A 17,008-nucleotide genomic window follows, 5' to 3' on the forward strand; every position below is an offset into this window, starting at 1 on the left:
GTGTGATGGAATACTCTCCACTTGCCTGGATGAGCACAGCTCCTACAGCACTCAAGAAGCTTGACACCATCCAGGACAAGCAGCCCATTTGATTGGCACCCCATCCACCACCTTCAACATTCACTCCCTCCACCACTGACGCATTAGTGGCAGCAGTGTGGATCATCTACAAAACGCACTGCTGCAACTCACCAAGGCTTCTTCGATAGCACCTTCCAAACCCGTGACCTCTACAACCTAGGAAGACAAGAACAGCATATGCATAGGAACAGCAGTAACTGCAAGTTCCCCTCAAGTCACACACCTTCCTGACTTGGAACGACATTGCTGTTCATTCACTCACTGGGTCAAAATCCTGGAACATCCTCCCTAAGAGCGCTGTGGGTCTATTTACACCACATGTACTGCAGTGGTTCAAGGCAACAGCTCACACCACCTTCTCAAGGGCAATTAGTTACGGACAATAAATGCTGGCTTTATCCCATGAAAGGATAAGAAAAGTCTTTCCTTTGTTTTGAATATACTCAACAATTGAGCACCCACAGTTCTCTGGGGTAGAAAATTCCAAAGATTTACAACACTGAGTGAAGAAATGTTTCCTCATCTCAGCCTTATGCAGAGACTGCAACCCCTAGTGCTAGATTCCCCAGGCAGGTGAAACATCCTCCCTGCATCTACCCTGTCAAACTATTTAAGAATTTCAATGTTCCAATGAGATCACCTCTCATTTGTCTGAACACTGGGGAATATACACTTAGCCTATTCCTCATAGGCCAATCCCCTCACTCTAAGAATCAGTCTAGAGAACCTTTATTACTTTCCCTCTAAGGCAAGTATTCCTTTTCTTGGGTAAGGAGACCAAAACAGTTCACAGTACTGCACAGCTTTATATAATTGCAGTAAGACTTTTTTATTCTTATATTCCAATCCCTTTCTAATTATGGCTATCATACCATTTGCTTTCCTAATCAGTTGCTGTACGTTTATGTTGACTTTCTGCAACTTGCATACTGAACACGAAGGTCTCTCTGAATGCCAACATTTTTCAGTCTCTCAGCATTTAAAAATATTCTACCTATTTTTCCGACCAAAGTGGATAAGATCACATTTCCTCACATTAAATTCAATCTGCCATGTTCTTTCCCACTCACTTAATCTATTTATATCCCTTTGAGGCCTCTTTGTGACCTTTTCACAGCTTACTTTCCCACCTAACTTTGTATTATCAACGAACTTGGATGCTTTACAATTGGTCCCCTCATCTAAGTCAATGATATAGATTGTAAATAGTTCAGGCCTAAGCAGTAACCCTGGTTAAAACCACTAGTTAAAACCTGCCACCCAATAGTGCCCTGTTTATTTTATTCTGTTTTCTGACCATTAATCAATTCCAAATCCATGCCAACATATTACCCCAATTCCATGAGCCCTAATTTTGAGTACCAACTTCCTAGGTGGCATCTTATTTAATTTTTTTGAAAATCCAAATATGCTACTACATCCACTGGTTTCCCCCTCATCTATCCTGCTAATTACAATCTCAAAAAACTAACAGATTTACTAAACACAATTTCCCTTTCATAAATCCAGCTGAATCTATCCAATCATATTACGATTTAAATGGCCTTTTACCACATCCCTAATAATGCATTATAGGGGTTCAACCAGAGCTTTATATAAGTGTAACATAAATCCCACCCCATTGTCTTTTATCACAGGGATATACAATGTTCCATTCCCCTTTTTAATTCTTTTGTACCTGTTCACTAGATTTTAGTGATTTATGTGGGTCTTAAAATTGCTACCATTTCATCCATACCATCAGTTATGCCTCACCTTTATGAGGAGATATCCTAAAGGGCTAATTCTGAGATTCCAGTGGACAACTACACTCAGGGGGAACACGGATTAGAGGTTGAGCTACAACAGAGTAACACCAATTTTCCCTTCCACCACTCACACCTCATGCTCCCCCCAGCCACACTCTGAGCGTAACTCTCCACTGATGATTGTGGAATTATCCCTTAAAATACTTGCCAAAATAGAAAATAGCTAGCTACAAACATACAACAGCATTTTAGTTTTGAAATTCTGTTGAGGTTCATAAATCATTCCCTTTGTTTTTGCCTTTTCATCTCACCGATGCTGGTCAAATGATTACGTGATAACTCAACTGCAGCTATTATTCCAATTACTAAGATTTTTTGAGTGTTTTTTTTAGGCTTTCACAGAGCAGAGAGCAGAAGTGTTACTTCACTAGGAAAGGCAATACAATGAACTGTTTTCAATTGCAAGGATTGCTGTTAAACAAAATTGGAAGCCAACTTACACACAAAGTTCTGGTTCCTCGAACAGCATTGTGACAATAACCAGATTACATTGTTTTTTGTGATGTTGGTTGATGTAAATGTTGGCCAGGAAACTGGGGAGAGTTCCCCTGCTTTTCTTCTCCACAGTGCCATGGGATCTCTAATGTTGACCTAAGGGAACAGACTTGGCTCAGCATGATATCCGAAAGTCAACCAAAATTATGCACTCAAGTTTCTGGAGTGGAACTTGAGCCCACAATCTTCTACTCAGAGGAAGAGTCTACCAACTGAGCCAAGCTGAGGGAATCCAACCTCAGTATAAATGCGAGGGATTTAGAGCAGTGGGAGCCATGACAAGTAGAAGTACTTCAGCTGGAAGAGGTTCTGCAGAATGTTCCACTGTCTTTCAAAAAAGGTATTAAATTGAGGCCTTATCTGCTTTCTCAGTTAGACATAAAAGATCCCATGGCACTGTTTCGCCAAAGAGCAGGGGAATCTCTAGCCAATATTTATCCCTCAACTGAAAGATTATTTGGCCATTATCTGTTTGTGGGACACTAAAGTGCATAAATCTGTGCTGTACCCCTTCCATGACCAATATACCCTCCTGGAACTGAATGAGTACTTTAAATGGGGTCTAACCAGAGCTATATATATTTGTAACAACCTCCACTCTTTTGTAGTCCAGGCATCTTGACATAAAGCCACCAGTCCATTAGCCCTTCATTTTTGAACCTGTTCACTAACTTTTAGCGATTTTACAGAATCAAAGCAGATGGATGGAGTTAAGGCACAGATCAACCATGATCTAACTGAATGGCAGAACAGGTTCGAGGGGCTGAATGACCTACTCCTGTTCCTTTGTTTCCCATACAAGAGGTGCATTGCCTTACCAAACCTCCCCTTCCCTCCATCACTCCGCTCTCACTTCATACCAGCCATCTCAGTACCTTTTTGATGAAAGCCACAGAGAACGTATCCCAGGAGACAATCCCATGGTCCATGAGCTCAACGAATGCAGTCAAGGTGAATGACAACATGTCCCCAAAGCTGAAAGGATAAATGATGCACAAGTCAGTTCCAACTATCTGAACTTAGGCAACATGAGAATTTTCATTGACGCTGTTTTGGCACAGCAAGAAACTAGGAGACGGTATGAAACAGAAGAAAGCCCTACTGGTACCGTAACATGCCGTATAGGGTACCATAGTTGTCAGAAAGCATGAAGAGCAGAAGGGTAGCTGCAAAAAAAGTGAACTAATTAAATTATGCCAAAAACTCTGTAAACAGCAGCGCCACAATCTGAAAGGAAGAAGTATCAGTAGAAATAGTGCAGTGCAGCCAAGGGACCATCATGCAATTCCCATGCACTGGATTACAGAGCTCCCAGATTAGATAATGAACCAGCTTCATCCACATACACAGCTTTATTGTCAGCAGGCGTGATATCAATCAGGAATTACAGCTCGGTCACATAATCAATCAATTCTTTATTAGTAGGCTGTTAGGGTAGCGATTGCAGATTTAAAAATAATTAACAGGCTCACGCAACAAAAGTTGTTTTCTGAGTCACAAAGCGTGCCTTCAGGAGTTTGATGTGCAATTCTGAGCACCAGGCTCGCTCTGCCTCCAATTCTGTAATGAATTCCACATTATCCTTCCGTTTCACATATAGCTTCTACACATAGTTGTGAGAGAGTGCAGACTATCCTGTATCACCCTAAGTTCACTTGGATGTCGTTAACACAGATTCTACACTCAAAATGGACAAACGGAGTCATGGTCCCTTGGCTGCACTGCACTGATGCTTTTGATCCTTTCCTCATGGCAAAGACAGTCAGCACCCAATGTTGGAAGATGCAGGTGAACAAACCAAAAAATTCTTAGCCCCTCTTCGAGCAGAGAAGGTTAAGGAGAGATTTAGAAGAGGCGTTCAAAATACAGAGGGGTTTTGATAGGGTAGATAAGGAGAAACTGCTTCTGCTGGCAGAATGGTCAGTAACCAGGGGACACTGATAGTTAGCAAAAGAACTACAGAAAAGATGAAGAGGAATCATTTTCTGCTGTGAGTTGTAATGATCTAGAAAGCACTGACTGAAAAGATGGTAGAAGCAGATTCAATAGTAAATTTTAAAATGCCACTAGATGTATACTCAAAAAGGAATCATTTTCAGGGCAATGGGGAAAGAGCAGTGGCGTGAGATTAATTGGGTAGCTCTTTTAAAGAGCCAGCACAGCAATACTGGGAAAAATGGCCTCCTTCTGTACTTTGTAATTCTATTCCAGCAATAATGGTCACGAACCTGATACTCAGTTGGTTGGTAGTCTAAAAGTTACCCAAAGTGGCACTATTAACCTAACAGAAAGCAGCAAATCTGTATCTAATTGAGAGGCACTATTTTAGGGCGAGTGCAAAAACAACTTCATGAACATGACAGCAGAGCAGTCAGACTTCCAGTCATATTAGAGAAGGGCTCAGGGAGTTGTTGACAACCTGCACATGGTCTCCATGTATATGCTAATTCATCAACAACTGCCACCTAATATCATCAAGAAGCTGACTGAATGCCTGAATGTGGCCCCCCAGTCTGAAAAGCATCGAATTTGTCAGCCAAAGGTTCCTTTCAGGACCAACCGACCAAGATAATTGGTCCAGCACTCCACATTTATCAACTCAACATTGAAAGCCTATCTAGAGAAAGTGTGAGATCTTGTCATGGGAATTTAGAACACAAACGATTGATGCTCTTGCTTTTTGAAGTAACTTCCTGAACCCAACCCATACCAAATGCAGATTCATGGATTCCACATGACAATGTGCCAATATCACGCAAATTATGGTATGGTCACATACATCCCGGCCAATCCAATTATGAAAGCTGCGAAATCCTACCAGCAGACAGCTCACAATTTTTCATTACAATCAGAGTGAACAAGCTGAACGTTGTGAATGCTTACAAGCCGCCAGAAACATGGTCAACCATAGGCCGACCAAACGTCAATCACCCAATGATCTACATTGATGAGTTCAACATGTGGGGCTTCCAAAAAGTAGCCCAGCCAGCGAACACCTTGAATACTGAGCACTGCCCCTGATATCCAGCTCTTCTACAATGTCAAATAGCTAGGCATCTTTTTATCTGCCCGCTTGTAGAAGGAATGCTCACTGGATCTCCGTTACATAACTGGTAATAGCAAAGGGACTGCTCCTGGAAGATCCTTAAGAACTTCCCCCAGTCACAACGCCAACCCATACCTTTTCCATGTAGGCATCAAGGCAATGACAATCACCTCAGTCCCAAAACTCAAGCAGAATTTCCATAAGTTAGTTTTCACATGTACACTGGCAACAGCAGTTCTACCTTACTACCATCTCTCTCAACTCCTTCACAGTTGCTACATTATCAGAGTGCTTATTCAACACCCAGTACTAGATCAGCAAAGGTTTCCTCCAATAAAACATTGAGAAGACTGAGGCCATTGTTTTTGGTCCCCACTCCAAACCCTGTTCCCTGGCTATTGTCTCCATTCCTCTCCTTGGCAACAGTCTGAGATTAAACCAATCTGATCTTGACCTTGGTGTCACATCTGACCCCAAGGTGAGCTTCCGTCCCATATTTGCGCCATCACTAAGACCATCTATTTCCACCTCTGTAACACCATCTGACTTTGCCCATCTCAGTTCATCCACTGCTGAAAACTTCATTCATGCCGATGTTAGCTCTAGACTCGACTATCCCAATGCACTCTTGGCTAGCCTCCCACATTCTATCCTCCGTAAACTTTAGGTCATCCATAACTCTGTTGCCCATGTCTTAATTCACCTAAGTCCCCTTCTCCTATCACCCCTATGCTCACTGACCTACATTGTCTTACATCTCTAATCTCCTCCAGCCTCATAACTCTCTAATTCTGGTCTCCTGAGTTTCACCAATTTTAATCGCTCCACCATTGGTGGCTGTGCCTTCAGTTGCCTAGGCTTTAGGGTCCGAAATTTCATCCCTAAACCTCTCCACCTCTCTTCCACACTTTTGTCCTTTAAGACACTCCTTAAATCCTACCTCTTTCACCAAGCTTTTAGTCGTCAGACCTAACGTCTCCCAATGTGACTCGGTGTAATATTTTATTTATAATGCTCCTGTGAAGTACCTTGGGACCTTAAAAGCGCTATAAAAATATGCTGTTGTTATTGTTGTTGCAAGGCTTCACATCTACCTTACAAGCACTGTCACGAACACAATCTAGAGAATACCACAGGTCTGTATTACTGAAGATCATTTTGCTCAACTGCTCTAAATGACAGCGGCCAGAAGCATCCTGCATCACTACAGGAAAGATTAAGTGTTATGCCGGTCCCAGGAGAGCGAGAAACTGCAGAAAGAGTTTGATGTCACTCAAGGCCCAGATACAGCTACAGCACTCATGGATTCTCTAGCTGAAGGCAGATTACCGCGATGGCAAGAAACCACTGTGAACCTGGATTTCTCATGCTCCACCAGGAAATTCTGCAACTTGCGTCACTGACTTGATACCATCGTACTGCCCTTTCAGGAGCTGCCAAATGTCATTGCAGATGCCAGTGCAGCCTGCCTCTTAATGCAACAACTACCTCTGAAAACAAATGCAGTGGAATAAGCTGCTTAAACTCTCTCTGCAAAAAGCCACTGCACACACAACCTTTCAAAGAGATGGGTGCATTGCTGGCAGTCACCAAATTTAGGAAGGCCACCAGTTTCAATGTCATCAACCCAGAGCTCCTCAACAATCAGGGCCCAAATTGAGGCATGTGTCTAGTCAGACTCTCCGCCAATATCTTTGACAAAGATAATTGCAGAAATCTGGCACCATTAAGAAGTTGTTGCAATCCTAAAGCCAGGAAAACTAGGATACAATCCTAAATGCTACAGTCCCATCACTCTTCAGTTTACAGTGTACAAGCAGGTCAAATAGTTCATCTTCAACTGGATAAAAACAGTTTCAGAAGCCACCCTCCCAAGTAGGTGGGCTTCAGAGGAGGAAGAACCTGCTCTGACCAGGTCCTTGCACTCACTACCAATATTGAGGCAGGACTCCAGAAACAGCTGAACACTGTAGCTGCTTCATAGGTTTGTCATCAACATGTAACAAATGCCTGGCATGAAGGCCTGCTGCTCAAGCTTAAAACGATCTATCAATGTCGCAAAACTCTCAGGGCTTATCAACGCGCAGGCGAGCAACCTTTAAGTTCTGCATCTGTCTTCGTCATTAGGCCAGCTGAACCCAATGTTCAGCAATTGCCTGCCAAAGAGGTCAGTGCTCACCTAGGTTCAAATCTACACAGTGGATATGGCCTGCACCAAAATCCAGATATTCATCTATGCCAATGACATCGCACTAATAATACAAACATCAATGCCAACAACAGGAAGCAAGTAGGGCACTCATTTCCAGACCCAGGAGAGCGAGAGAGCTGAAAGAGTTTGATGTCACTCAAGGCCCAGATACAGCTACAGCACTCATGGATTCTCTAGATGAAGGCAGATTACCGCGATGGCAAAAAACCACTGTAAACCTGGATTTCACATGCTCCACCAGGAAATTCTGCAACTTGTGTCACTGACTTGATACCATCATACTGCCCTTTCAGGAGTTGCCAAATGTCATTGCAGATGCCAGTGCAGCCTGCCTCTTAATGCAACAACTACCCCTGAAAACAAATGCAGAGGAATAATCCATCCCAAGTGAGATAAGAAAACTGTGCCGCCTTTTCATCTTAAAAGCGCAATGCTGGGAAAGAGCTCAATGCTTCCTTCTGTGGAAGGTGGCTTATCCATAACACCAACGCAAAATACCCGCATCTCACCTTGGACAGAGCTCCCACCGATTGGTCTCATCTCATCAACACTGGCCAAAAAAATAAAAGCCAGGGTAATCCTGGTCCCAAAACTCACTGGAGCATCATAAGGGAATCATAGCCAGAACAATTCGCACCAAAACAGTGACCTCAGCCTATTCTACTGTAGAATACTGCTCTGAATGTGTGGTGGCTGCAGTATCAGGTGAAGATCACAGACATGCAGGCAGACACCAAGAGGACAGTAACAGGGATTATAAGACCACTCCAACCAAGCGGCTCCCAGTACTGTCCCACAATGCCCCGCCAGTCATTTACCATGAAGCCATCACACTCCATGAGATGGAAAAATCTTTAGCCAGGAGTTCCGGTTGGATGTTCAGAATCAGCCTCCTCCTGAGGCTTCCTGCATTACAGGTGCCAGTCTTCAGCCAATTCAATTCGTTTCACGTGCTAAAAGGGATAGATTTCAAACAGATCTAGCAACTCAAGGCTGGGCATCCATGAGGCACTGTGGGCCATCAGCAGCAGCAGAATTGTACTCGAACACAATCTGTAACCTCATGGCCCGGCATATCCACCACTCTACCATTACCATCAAGCCAGGGGATCAATCCTGGTTCAATGAAGAGTGCAGGAGGGCATGCCAGAAGCAGCACCAGGCATACCTAAAAATGAGGTGTCAACCTGGTGAAGCTATAACACAGGACTACTTGCGTGCCAAATGCCATAAGCAGCAAGTGATAGACAGAGCTAAGCGATCCCACAACCAACAGATCAGGTCTAAGCTCTGCAGTCCTGCCACATCCAGTCATGAATGGTGGGGGTGGACAATTAAACAACTCACTGGAGGAGGAGGCTCCACAAATATCCCCATCCTCAATGATGGAGAAGCCCAGCACAGCAGTGCAAAAGATAGGACTGAAACATTCGCAACAATCTTCAGCTAGAGTGGATGATCCATCTCGGCCTCCTCCGGAGGTTCCCAACATCACAAATGCCAGTCTTCAGCCAATTCGATTCATTCCATGTGATATCAAGAAACGGCTGTAGGCACTGGGTACTGCAAATGCTATGGGCCCTGACAATATTCCAGCAAAAGTGCTGAAGGCTTGTGCTCCAGAACTTGCCTTGCCACTAGCCAAGCTGTTCCAGTACAGCTACAACACTGGGATCTACCCGGCTATGTGGAAAATTGCCCAGGTCTATCCTGTACACAAAAAGCAGGACAAATCCAACCCGGCCAATTACCGCCCCATCAGTCTACTCCCAATCATCAGTAAAGTAACGGAAGGGGTCATCAACAGTGCTATCAAGCGGCACTTGCTTAGTAATAACTTGCTCACTGATGCCCAGTTTGAGTTCTGCCAAGGCTATTCAGCTCCTGACCTCATTATAGCCTTCGTTCAAACATGGACAAAAGAGCTGAACTCCAGAGGTGAGGTGAGAGTGACTGCCCTCAACATCACGGCAGCATTTGACCGGGTGTGGCATCAAGGATTCCTAGCAAAACTGGAGTCAATGGGAATCAGGGGGAAAACTATCCACTGGTTGAAGTCATACCTAGCACAAATAAGATGGTTGTGGTTGTCGGAGGTCAGTCAACTCAGCTCCAGGACATCACGGCAGGAGTTCCATAGGATAGTGTCCTAGGCCCAACTATTCTCAGCTGCTTCATCAATGACCTTCCTTCCATCATAAGGTCAAAAGTGGGGATGTTCGCTGATGATTGCACAATGTTCAGCACCTTTCGTGGCCCCTCAGATACTGAAGCAGTCCATGTCCAAATGCAGCAAGACCTGGACAATATCCAGGCTTGGGCTGACAAGCGGCAAGTAACATTCACGCCAGACAAGTGTCAGGCAATGACCATCTCCAACAAGAGAGAATCCTACCATTGCCTCTTGATGTTCAATGTCATTATCATCACTGAATCCCCCACTATCAACATCCTGGGGGTTACCATTGAACAGAAACTGAACTGGACTAGCCATATAAATACTGTGGCTACAAGAGCAGGTCAGGGACTAGGAAGCATGCGGCGAGTAACTCACCTCCTGACTCCCCAAAGCCTGTCCACCATCTACAAGGCACAAGTCAGGAGTGTGATAGATTACATCCCACTTACTTGGATGAGTGCAGCTCCCACAACACTGAAGAAGCTGGACACCATCCAGGATAAAACAGTGCGCTCGATTGGCACCACATCCACAAACATTCACTCCCTCCTCCACCGACACACAGTAACAGCAGTTTGTACCATCTACAAGATGTACTGCAGGAATTCGCCAAGGCTCCTTAGACAGTGTCTTCCAAACCCACAGCCAGTACTATCTAGAAGGACAAAGGTAGCAGATAGATGGGAACACCACCACCTGGAAGTTCCCCTCCAAGTCACTCACCATCCTGACTTGGAAATATATCGCCGTTCCTTTACTGCCGTTGGGTCAAAATCCTGGAACTCCCTTCCTAACAGCACTGTGGGTTTACCTACACCACATGGATTGCAGCGGTTTAAGAAGGCAGCTCACCACCACCTCCTCAAGGGTAACTAGGGATGGGCAAAAATAAATGCTGGCCCAGCCAGCAAAGCCCACATTCCGTGAATGAATAATAAATTTTAAAAATCAAAAAACGGCTTAAAGTACTGGATAACTTGCAACGGCCATGGGTCCTGACAACATTCCGGCAATAATATTGAAGGCTTCTTCTCCGAAACTAGCCATACCCTTGGCCAAGCTGTTCCAAGTATAACTACTTTGGCATCTATCCAACAATATGGAAATTTGCCCAGGTATGTCCTGACCACAAAACACAGGACAAATCCAACCCAACCAGTTCCCACTCCATCAGCCTACTCTTGAGCAAAAGCAAAGTGATGGAAGGGATTGTCGAGACTGGTATCAAGTGGTACTTGCTTAGCAATGACCTACTCACTGACACTTCGTTTGGGTTCCGGCAGGGCTACTCAGCTCCTGACCTCATTACAACCTTGGTCCAAACATGGACAAAAGAGTCGAAATCAAGAGGCAAGATGAGAGTGACTGCCCTTGACCAAGGCAGTATTTGATCCAGTGTGGCATCAAGGAGCCTTAGCAAAACTAAAGGTAATGGGAATCAGGGGGAAAACTCTCTAGTGGTTGGAGTCTTACCTAGCACAAAGGAAGTTGGTTGTGGTTGTTGGAGGTCAATCATCTCAGTCCCAGGACATCACTGCAGGAGTTCCTCAGGGTAGTGTCGTAGGCCTGGACTGGATTGATAAGTGGCAACTAACAGTCACGCCACTCAAATGCCAGACAAAGGCCATTTCCAACAAGAGAGAATCTAACCATTTCCCCTTCACAATCAATGGCATTACCATTGTTGAATCCCCCTCTATCTTCATCCTGGGGTTTACCACTGACCAGAAACTGCACAGGACCAGCCATATAATAACTGTGGCTACAACAGCAGGTCAGAGGCTGGGAATTCTGTGACGAGTAACTCACCTCCTGATTCCGCAAAGCATGTCCACTATCAACAAGGTACAAATCAGGAGTGTGATGGAATATTTTCCACTTGCCTGGATGAGTGCAGCTCCAACAACACTCAAAAAGTTCAACACCATCCAGGACAAAGCAGCCCACTTGATTGATACCCCATCATCACCTTAAATACTCACGCCTTTCACCACCGATGCACAGTGGCAGCAATGTGTTCCATCTACAGGATGCACTACAGCAACTCACCAAGGCTCCTTCGACAGCACCTTCCAAACTCGCGACCTCTACCACCTCAAATTACAAAAGCAGCAGGTGCATGGGAATACCCATCATTTGTAAGTTCCCCTTCAAGCCACACACCATCCTGGTTTGGAACTCTATCGCCATTCCTTCACTGTTGTTGAATCAAAATCTTGGAACTCCCTTCCTAACAGCACTGTGAGTGTACCTACATCCCATGAACGAATAACAAAAAAGTCACAAGCAACAATGATCTTCCCATTCATAAAGATTTCAAAAATCCACCAGGAAAGCACTTAAAATCACACCAGCCATTCTGGAAAACAGCAGCTAATACTCATGCAGCTGGTATCAACCAACTATCTGGGTGGACAGTACCACAGGACACATGCAGCATAAAGAACCAACACCTCATCACTGACCCAACAAGCAGAGGTCCCTGCCTGCACTTCTATCTTGGGCAGTGGACAATGCTCAGGCATATCAGCAAAGTGCATGGCCAATACAGTCACCTGGTCCATGAGTGGGTGATGAGGGATGACCCAAAGTAGAATTGTGGCCATGAATCCCATATCATGGAACAAGTCGCATCAACCTGACCATTAAGATCTGTTGCAGGAGGCACCACATTTCTCCACTCGGCATCTCGGGAGGCCATTGAATCGATAGCCAAATTAGACATCCCGCAAACACAGAATCAGTGCTGAGGCCTCAGATACTTAATATCTATTTTTGGATGACGAGACAGAGTAACATATCTAAGTTTGTTGACAATACAAAACTAGGTGGGAATGTAAGTTGTGAGGAAGACATAAAGTGACTGCAAAGAGATATGGGTAAATTAAGTGAATGGGCAAACAAGGTGGCAAATGGAGTATAATGCGGGGAAATGGGAAGTTATTCACTTCGGTAGCAAAAACAGAAAAGCAGAATTGTTTTTTAAAAAACGTGAGAAATTTCTAAATATTGATGTTGAGAGAGACTTGGACGTACTCATACAATAAACACAAAGCTGGCATACAGGTATAGCAAGCAATTAGGAAGGCAAATGGAATGTGCTTATAAAAAAGTCTTGTTACAATTGTACAAAGATTTGGTGAGACAGCACTTGGTATACTGCGTGCATATTTAAGGAAGGATATATTTGCAATGGAGGTCGTGCTGCAAAGGTTCACTAGACTGGTCCCTGGGATGAGGGGCTCAGTAAATTGGGCCTATATTCTCGGGAGTTTAGAAGAATGAGACATTGGAACGTATAAGAATCTAAAGTGGCTTTGCTGGGTAGACAGCGAGAGGTTGTTTCCCCTGCCTGGGGAATTCATAACATGTGGGCACAGTTTCAGGCTAAGGGGGTTGATCATTTAGGACTGAGAAAAGGAGAAATATTTCACTCAGAGTTGTGATTCTTTGGAATTGTCTACCCCAGAGGGTTGCAGTTGCTACGTCATTGAGCATATTTCAGGCTGACTTTGACTGTTTTTTGGTTTCTCAGGGAATCAAAGGATATGGGGAACGGGCAGGAAAATGGAGTTGAAGCAGCTCAGTCATGATTGAATTGAATGACGGAGCAGCCTTCAGGATGTGTATGATTTACTCCTGCTCCTATTTCTCATGTTCTTAAAGGACTCTAGTGAATCAGATGGGTTTTTACGATCTGTATGTGGAATAGGTGAAAAGGCCATTGCATAGATGCTATAAGATGGGAAGGTCCAGAACTCTCAGCATTCTGAAAGTTTACTGCTTTTCCAGTCAAAATGTACCATTATATTTAGCAACAATGTGGCCTTGCTGCAAAAATGACTGCAGTGTATTTTTATGAAATAGTTTGCTATTTAGTGATTGCCAAATTCCACATGGCCTTTATTCCAAGGTTCTTTTAGGCTTTCCCATCATCACAAAAGTCAATCTTTTTTAATTCACTCCATGTGATATCAAGAAAAGGCTGGGCATCCTGGATATTGCAGAGGTCATGGGCCCCAGCAACATTGGGCCTGTGGTCTAAAAACTGGTGCTCCAGAACTAGTCATGACTCTAGCCAAGCTATTCTGGTACAGCTATAAAACTGGCATCCGCCCAACAAAATGGAAAATTATCCAAGTATATTCTGTCTGCTAACACACTCCATCAACTTACTCTCAATCAGGAGCACAATGACGGAAGCTGTTACTGACAATGCTATCAAGCAGAATATGTTCACTAATAACATGCTTACTGTTGTTCATTTTGGGTTCCTCCAGACCTCCTTACAGCCTTGGTCCAAACATAGGCAAAAGAGATGAATTCTCGAGGTGAGGCGAGAGTGACAGCCCTGAACATCAAGACAGCATTTGACCGAATGTGGCATCAGGGACTCCTAACGACATCAGTGGGAATCAGGGGGTCACTCTCCACTGGCTGGAGTCCTACAAAGGAAGATGGATGAACACAGGAACGTTGTTGCACATGTTCCTCTGGGCATTGTCCTAGGCCCAACCATCCTCAGCTGCTTCATCAATGACCTTTCCTCCATCCTAAGGTCAGAACTGGGGAGGTTTGCTGATGACTGCAGAGTCAGTTCCAATTGCAACTCCCGAGATAATGACGCAGTCCATTCTCGCAAGCCCTGCTTGGGTGATAAGTGGCACATAACATTTGTACCACACAAGTGCCAGGAAAGAACTGCCACAAATAAGAGAGTCTAACCACCTCCTGTGACAGTGGCATCACCATTGTCAAATGGTGCAAATAAGCAATGACCATCTCCAACAAGAGAGAATCTAATCATCGCCCCTTGACATTCAATGGCATTACCATCACTGGATCCCCCACTATCAACATCCTGGGGGTTACCATTGACCAGAAGGTGAACTGGACTAGCCATATAAATACTGAGGCTACAAGAGCAGGTCAGAGGCTAGGAATCGTGCGATGAATAACTCACCAACTGACTCCCCAAAACCTGTCTACCATCTACAAGGCACAAGTCAGAAGTGTGACGGAATACTCCCCACTTGCCTGGATGAGTGCAGCTCCCACAACACAAGAAGCTTGACACTGTCCAAGACAAAGCAGTTCACTTGATTGGCACCACATCCACAAACATTCACTCCCTCAACCACCGACGTACAGTAGCAGCAGTGTGTACCATCTACAAGATGCACTGCAGGAATTCACCAAGGCTCCTTAGACAGCACCTTCCGAACCCACGGGCACTACCATCTGGAAGGACAAGGGCAGCAGACACATGGGAACACCATCACCTGGAAGTTCCCCTTCATGTCACTCACCATCCTGACTTGGAAAAATATCGCTGTTTCTTCCCCATCACTGGGTCAAAATCCTAGAACTCCCTTTCTAACAGCACTGTGGGTGTACCTACACCACATGGACTGCAGCGGTTCAAGAAGGCAGCTCACTACCACCTTCTCAAGGGGCCTTCTCAACTAGGGATTGGCAATGAAGGCTGGCCCAGCCAGCAAAGCTCACATCCAGTGAATGAATATGAAAAAAACATTGCACCCCTCCCCGCCCCCACCATCAGCATCCTGAGGTCAACGTTGACCAGACACTAACTTGATCAGCCACATTAATACTGTGGCTCCAAGAGTAGGAGAGAGGTTGGGTATTCTGCAGCAAGTGAGTCACCTCCTGGCTCCCTAAAGTCTGTCCACCATCTGCAAGGCACAAGTCAGGAGTGTAATTTTTGTTATTCTTTCACGGGGTATGGGCATTGCTGGCTAGGCTAGTAGCCCGTCCCTAATTGCCCTTGAGAAGGTGGTGGTAAGCCGCCTTCTTGAACCGCTGCTGTTCACACGGTGTAGATATACCTACAGTGCTGTTAGGAAGAGAGTTATGGGATTTTGACCCAGTGACAGTGAAAGGACAATGATATAGTTCTAAGTCAGGAAGGTATGGCTTGGAGGGGAACTTGTAGGTGGTGTTCCCAAGCATCTGCTGCCTTTGCCTGTTGTAATGGTAGAAGTCAGGGGTTTGGAAAGTGCTGTCAAAGGAGCCCTGGTGAGCTGCTGCAGTGCATCTTATAGTTGGTATACGCTGCTGCCACTGTGCGTCAGTGGGGGAGGGAGTGAATGTTTACATTGGTGGCTGGAGTGCCAATCAAGTGAACTGCTTTGTCCTGGATGGTGTCAAGCTTCTTGGGTGTTATTGGAGCTGCATTCATCCTGGCAAGTGGAGAGCATTCCATCACACTCCTGACTTGAGTCAGGAGGTGAGCTACTCAGTGCAGGATTCCCAACCTCTGACCTGCTCTTGCAGCCACAGTATTTATATGGCTGGTCCAAATCAGTTTCTGGTCAGGGTGTTGATAGAGGGGGAATCAGCGATGGGATTGCCATTGAATGTCAAGGGAAGGTGCTTTGATTCTTTTTTGTTGGAGATGGTCATTACCTGGTACTTGTACAGCACAAATGTTACTTGCCACTTGTCAGCCAAAGTCTGAATGTTGTCCAGGTCTTGCTACATATGGACTGCTTCAGTATCTGAGGAGTCGTGAATGGTGCTGAACATTGTGCAATAATCAGTGAACATCCCTACTTCTAACCTTATGATGGAAGGAAGGTCATTGATGAAACAGCTGAAGATGGTTGGGCTTGGTACATTACCCCTGGAGAACTCCTGCAAAGATGGCCCAGGACTGAGATGATTAACCTCCAACAACCTCAACTTTGTGCTAGATATGATTTCAACCAGAGGAGAGTTTTCCCCGATTCCCATTGACTTCGGTTTTGCTAGGGCTCACTGATGCCACACTCGGTCAAATGAGGCCTTGATGTCAAGGGCAGTCACTCTCACCTCACCTCGGGAGTTCAGCTCTTTTGTCCACATTTGGACCAAGGCTGTAATGAAACCAGGAGGTGAGTGGTCCTAGCAGAACCCAAACTGAGCATTAGTGAGCAGTTTATTGCTGAGGAAATTCCACTTGGAAGCGCTGTTGATGACCCCCCTTCCATCACTTTACTGATGACTGAGGCTAGATTGTTGGAGCAGTAATTGGCCAGGTTGGATTTTTCCTGCTTTTTTTTTGTGGACGGGACATACCTGGGCAATGTTCCACATTGCCGGGTAGATGTCAGTGTTTTAGTTGCACTGGAACGGCTTGGCTAAGGGTGCGTGGCTTGTTCTGGAAAACAAGTCTTCAGTCATAC

The 17,008-nt window shown here is 44.9% G+C and overlaps 1 protein-coding gene across 7 annotated transcripts in view; it reads right to left on the bottom strand.

Moving 5' to 3' along the window:
• The window catches only part of LOC144679064 (engulfment and cell motility protein 1), a 272,728-nt gene that overhangs the window by 176,251 nt on the left and 79,469 nt on the right, over nucleotides 1-17,008 (bottom strand). For all 7 annotated transcript variants that reach the window (XM_078539327.1, XM_078539329.1, XM_078539330.1 and 4 more), the window contains one exon: nucleotides 3,260-3,359. In XM_078539327.1, the coding sequence (XP_078395453.1) occupies nucleotides 3,260-3,359 (100 nt within the window). The remainder of the gene's footprint in view (nucleotides 1-3,259; nucleotides 3,360-17,008) is intronic.

Source organism: Cetorhinus maximus, chromosome 3 (assembly GCF_964194155.1).
Source record: "Cetorhinus maximus chromosome 3, sCetMax3.hap1.1, whole genome shotgun sequence".
NCBI lineage: Eukaryota > Metazoa > Chordata > Chondrichthyes > Lamniformes > Cetorhinidae > Cetorhinus > Cetorhinus maximus.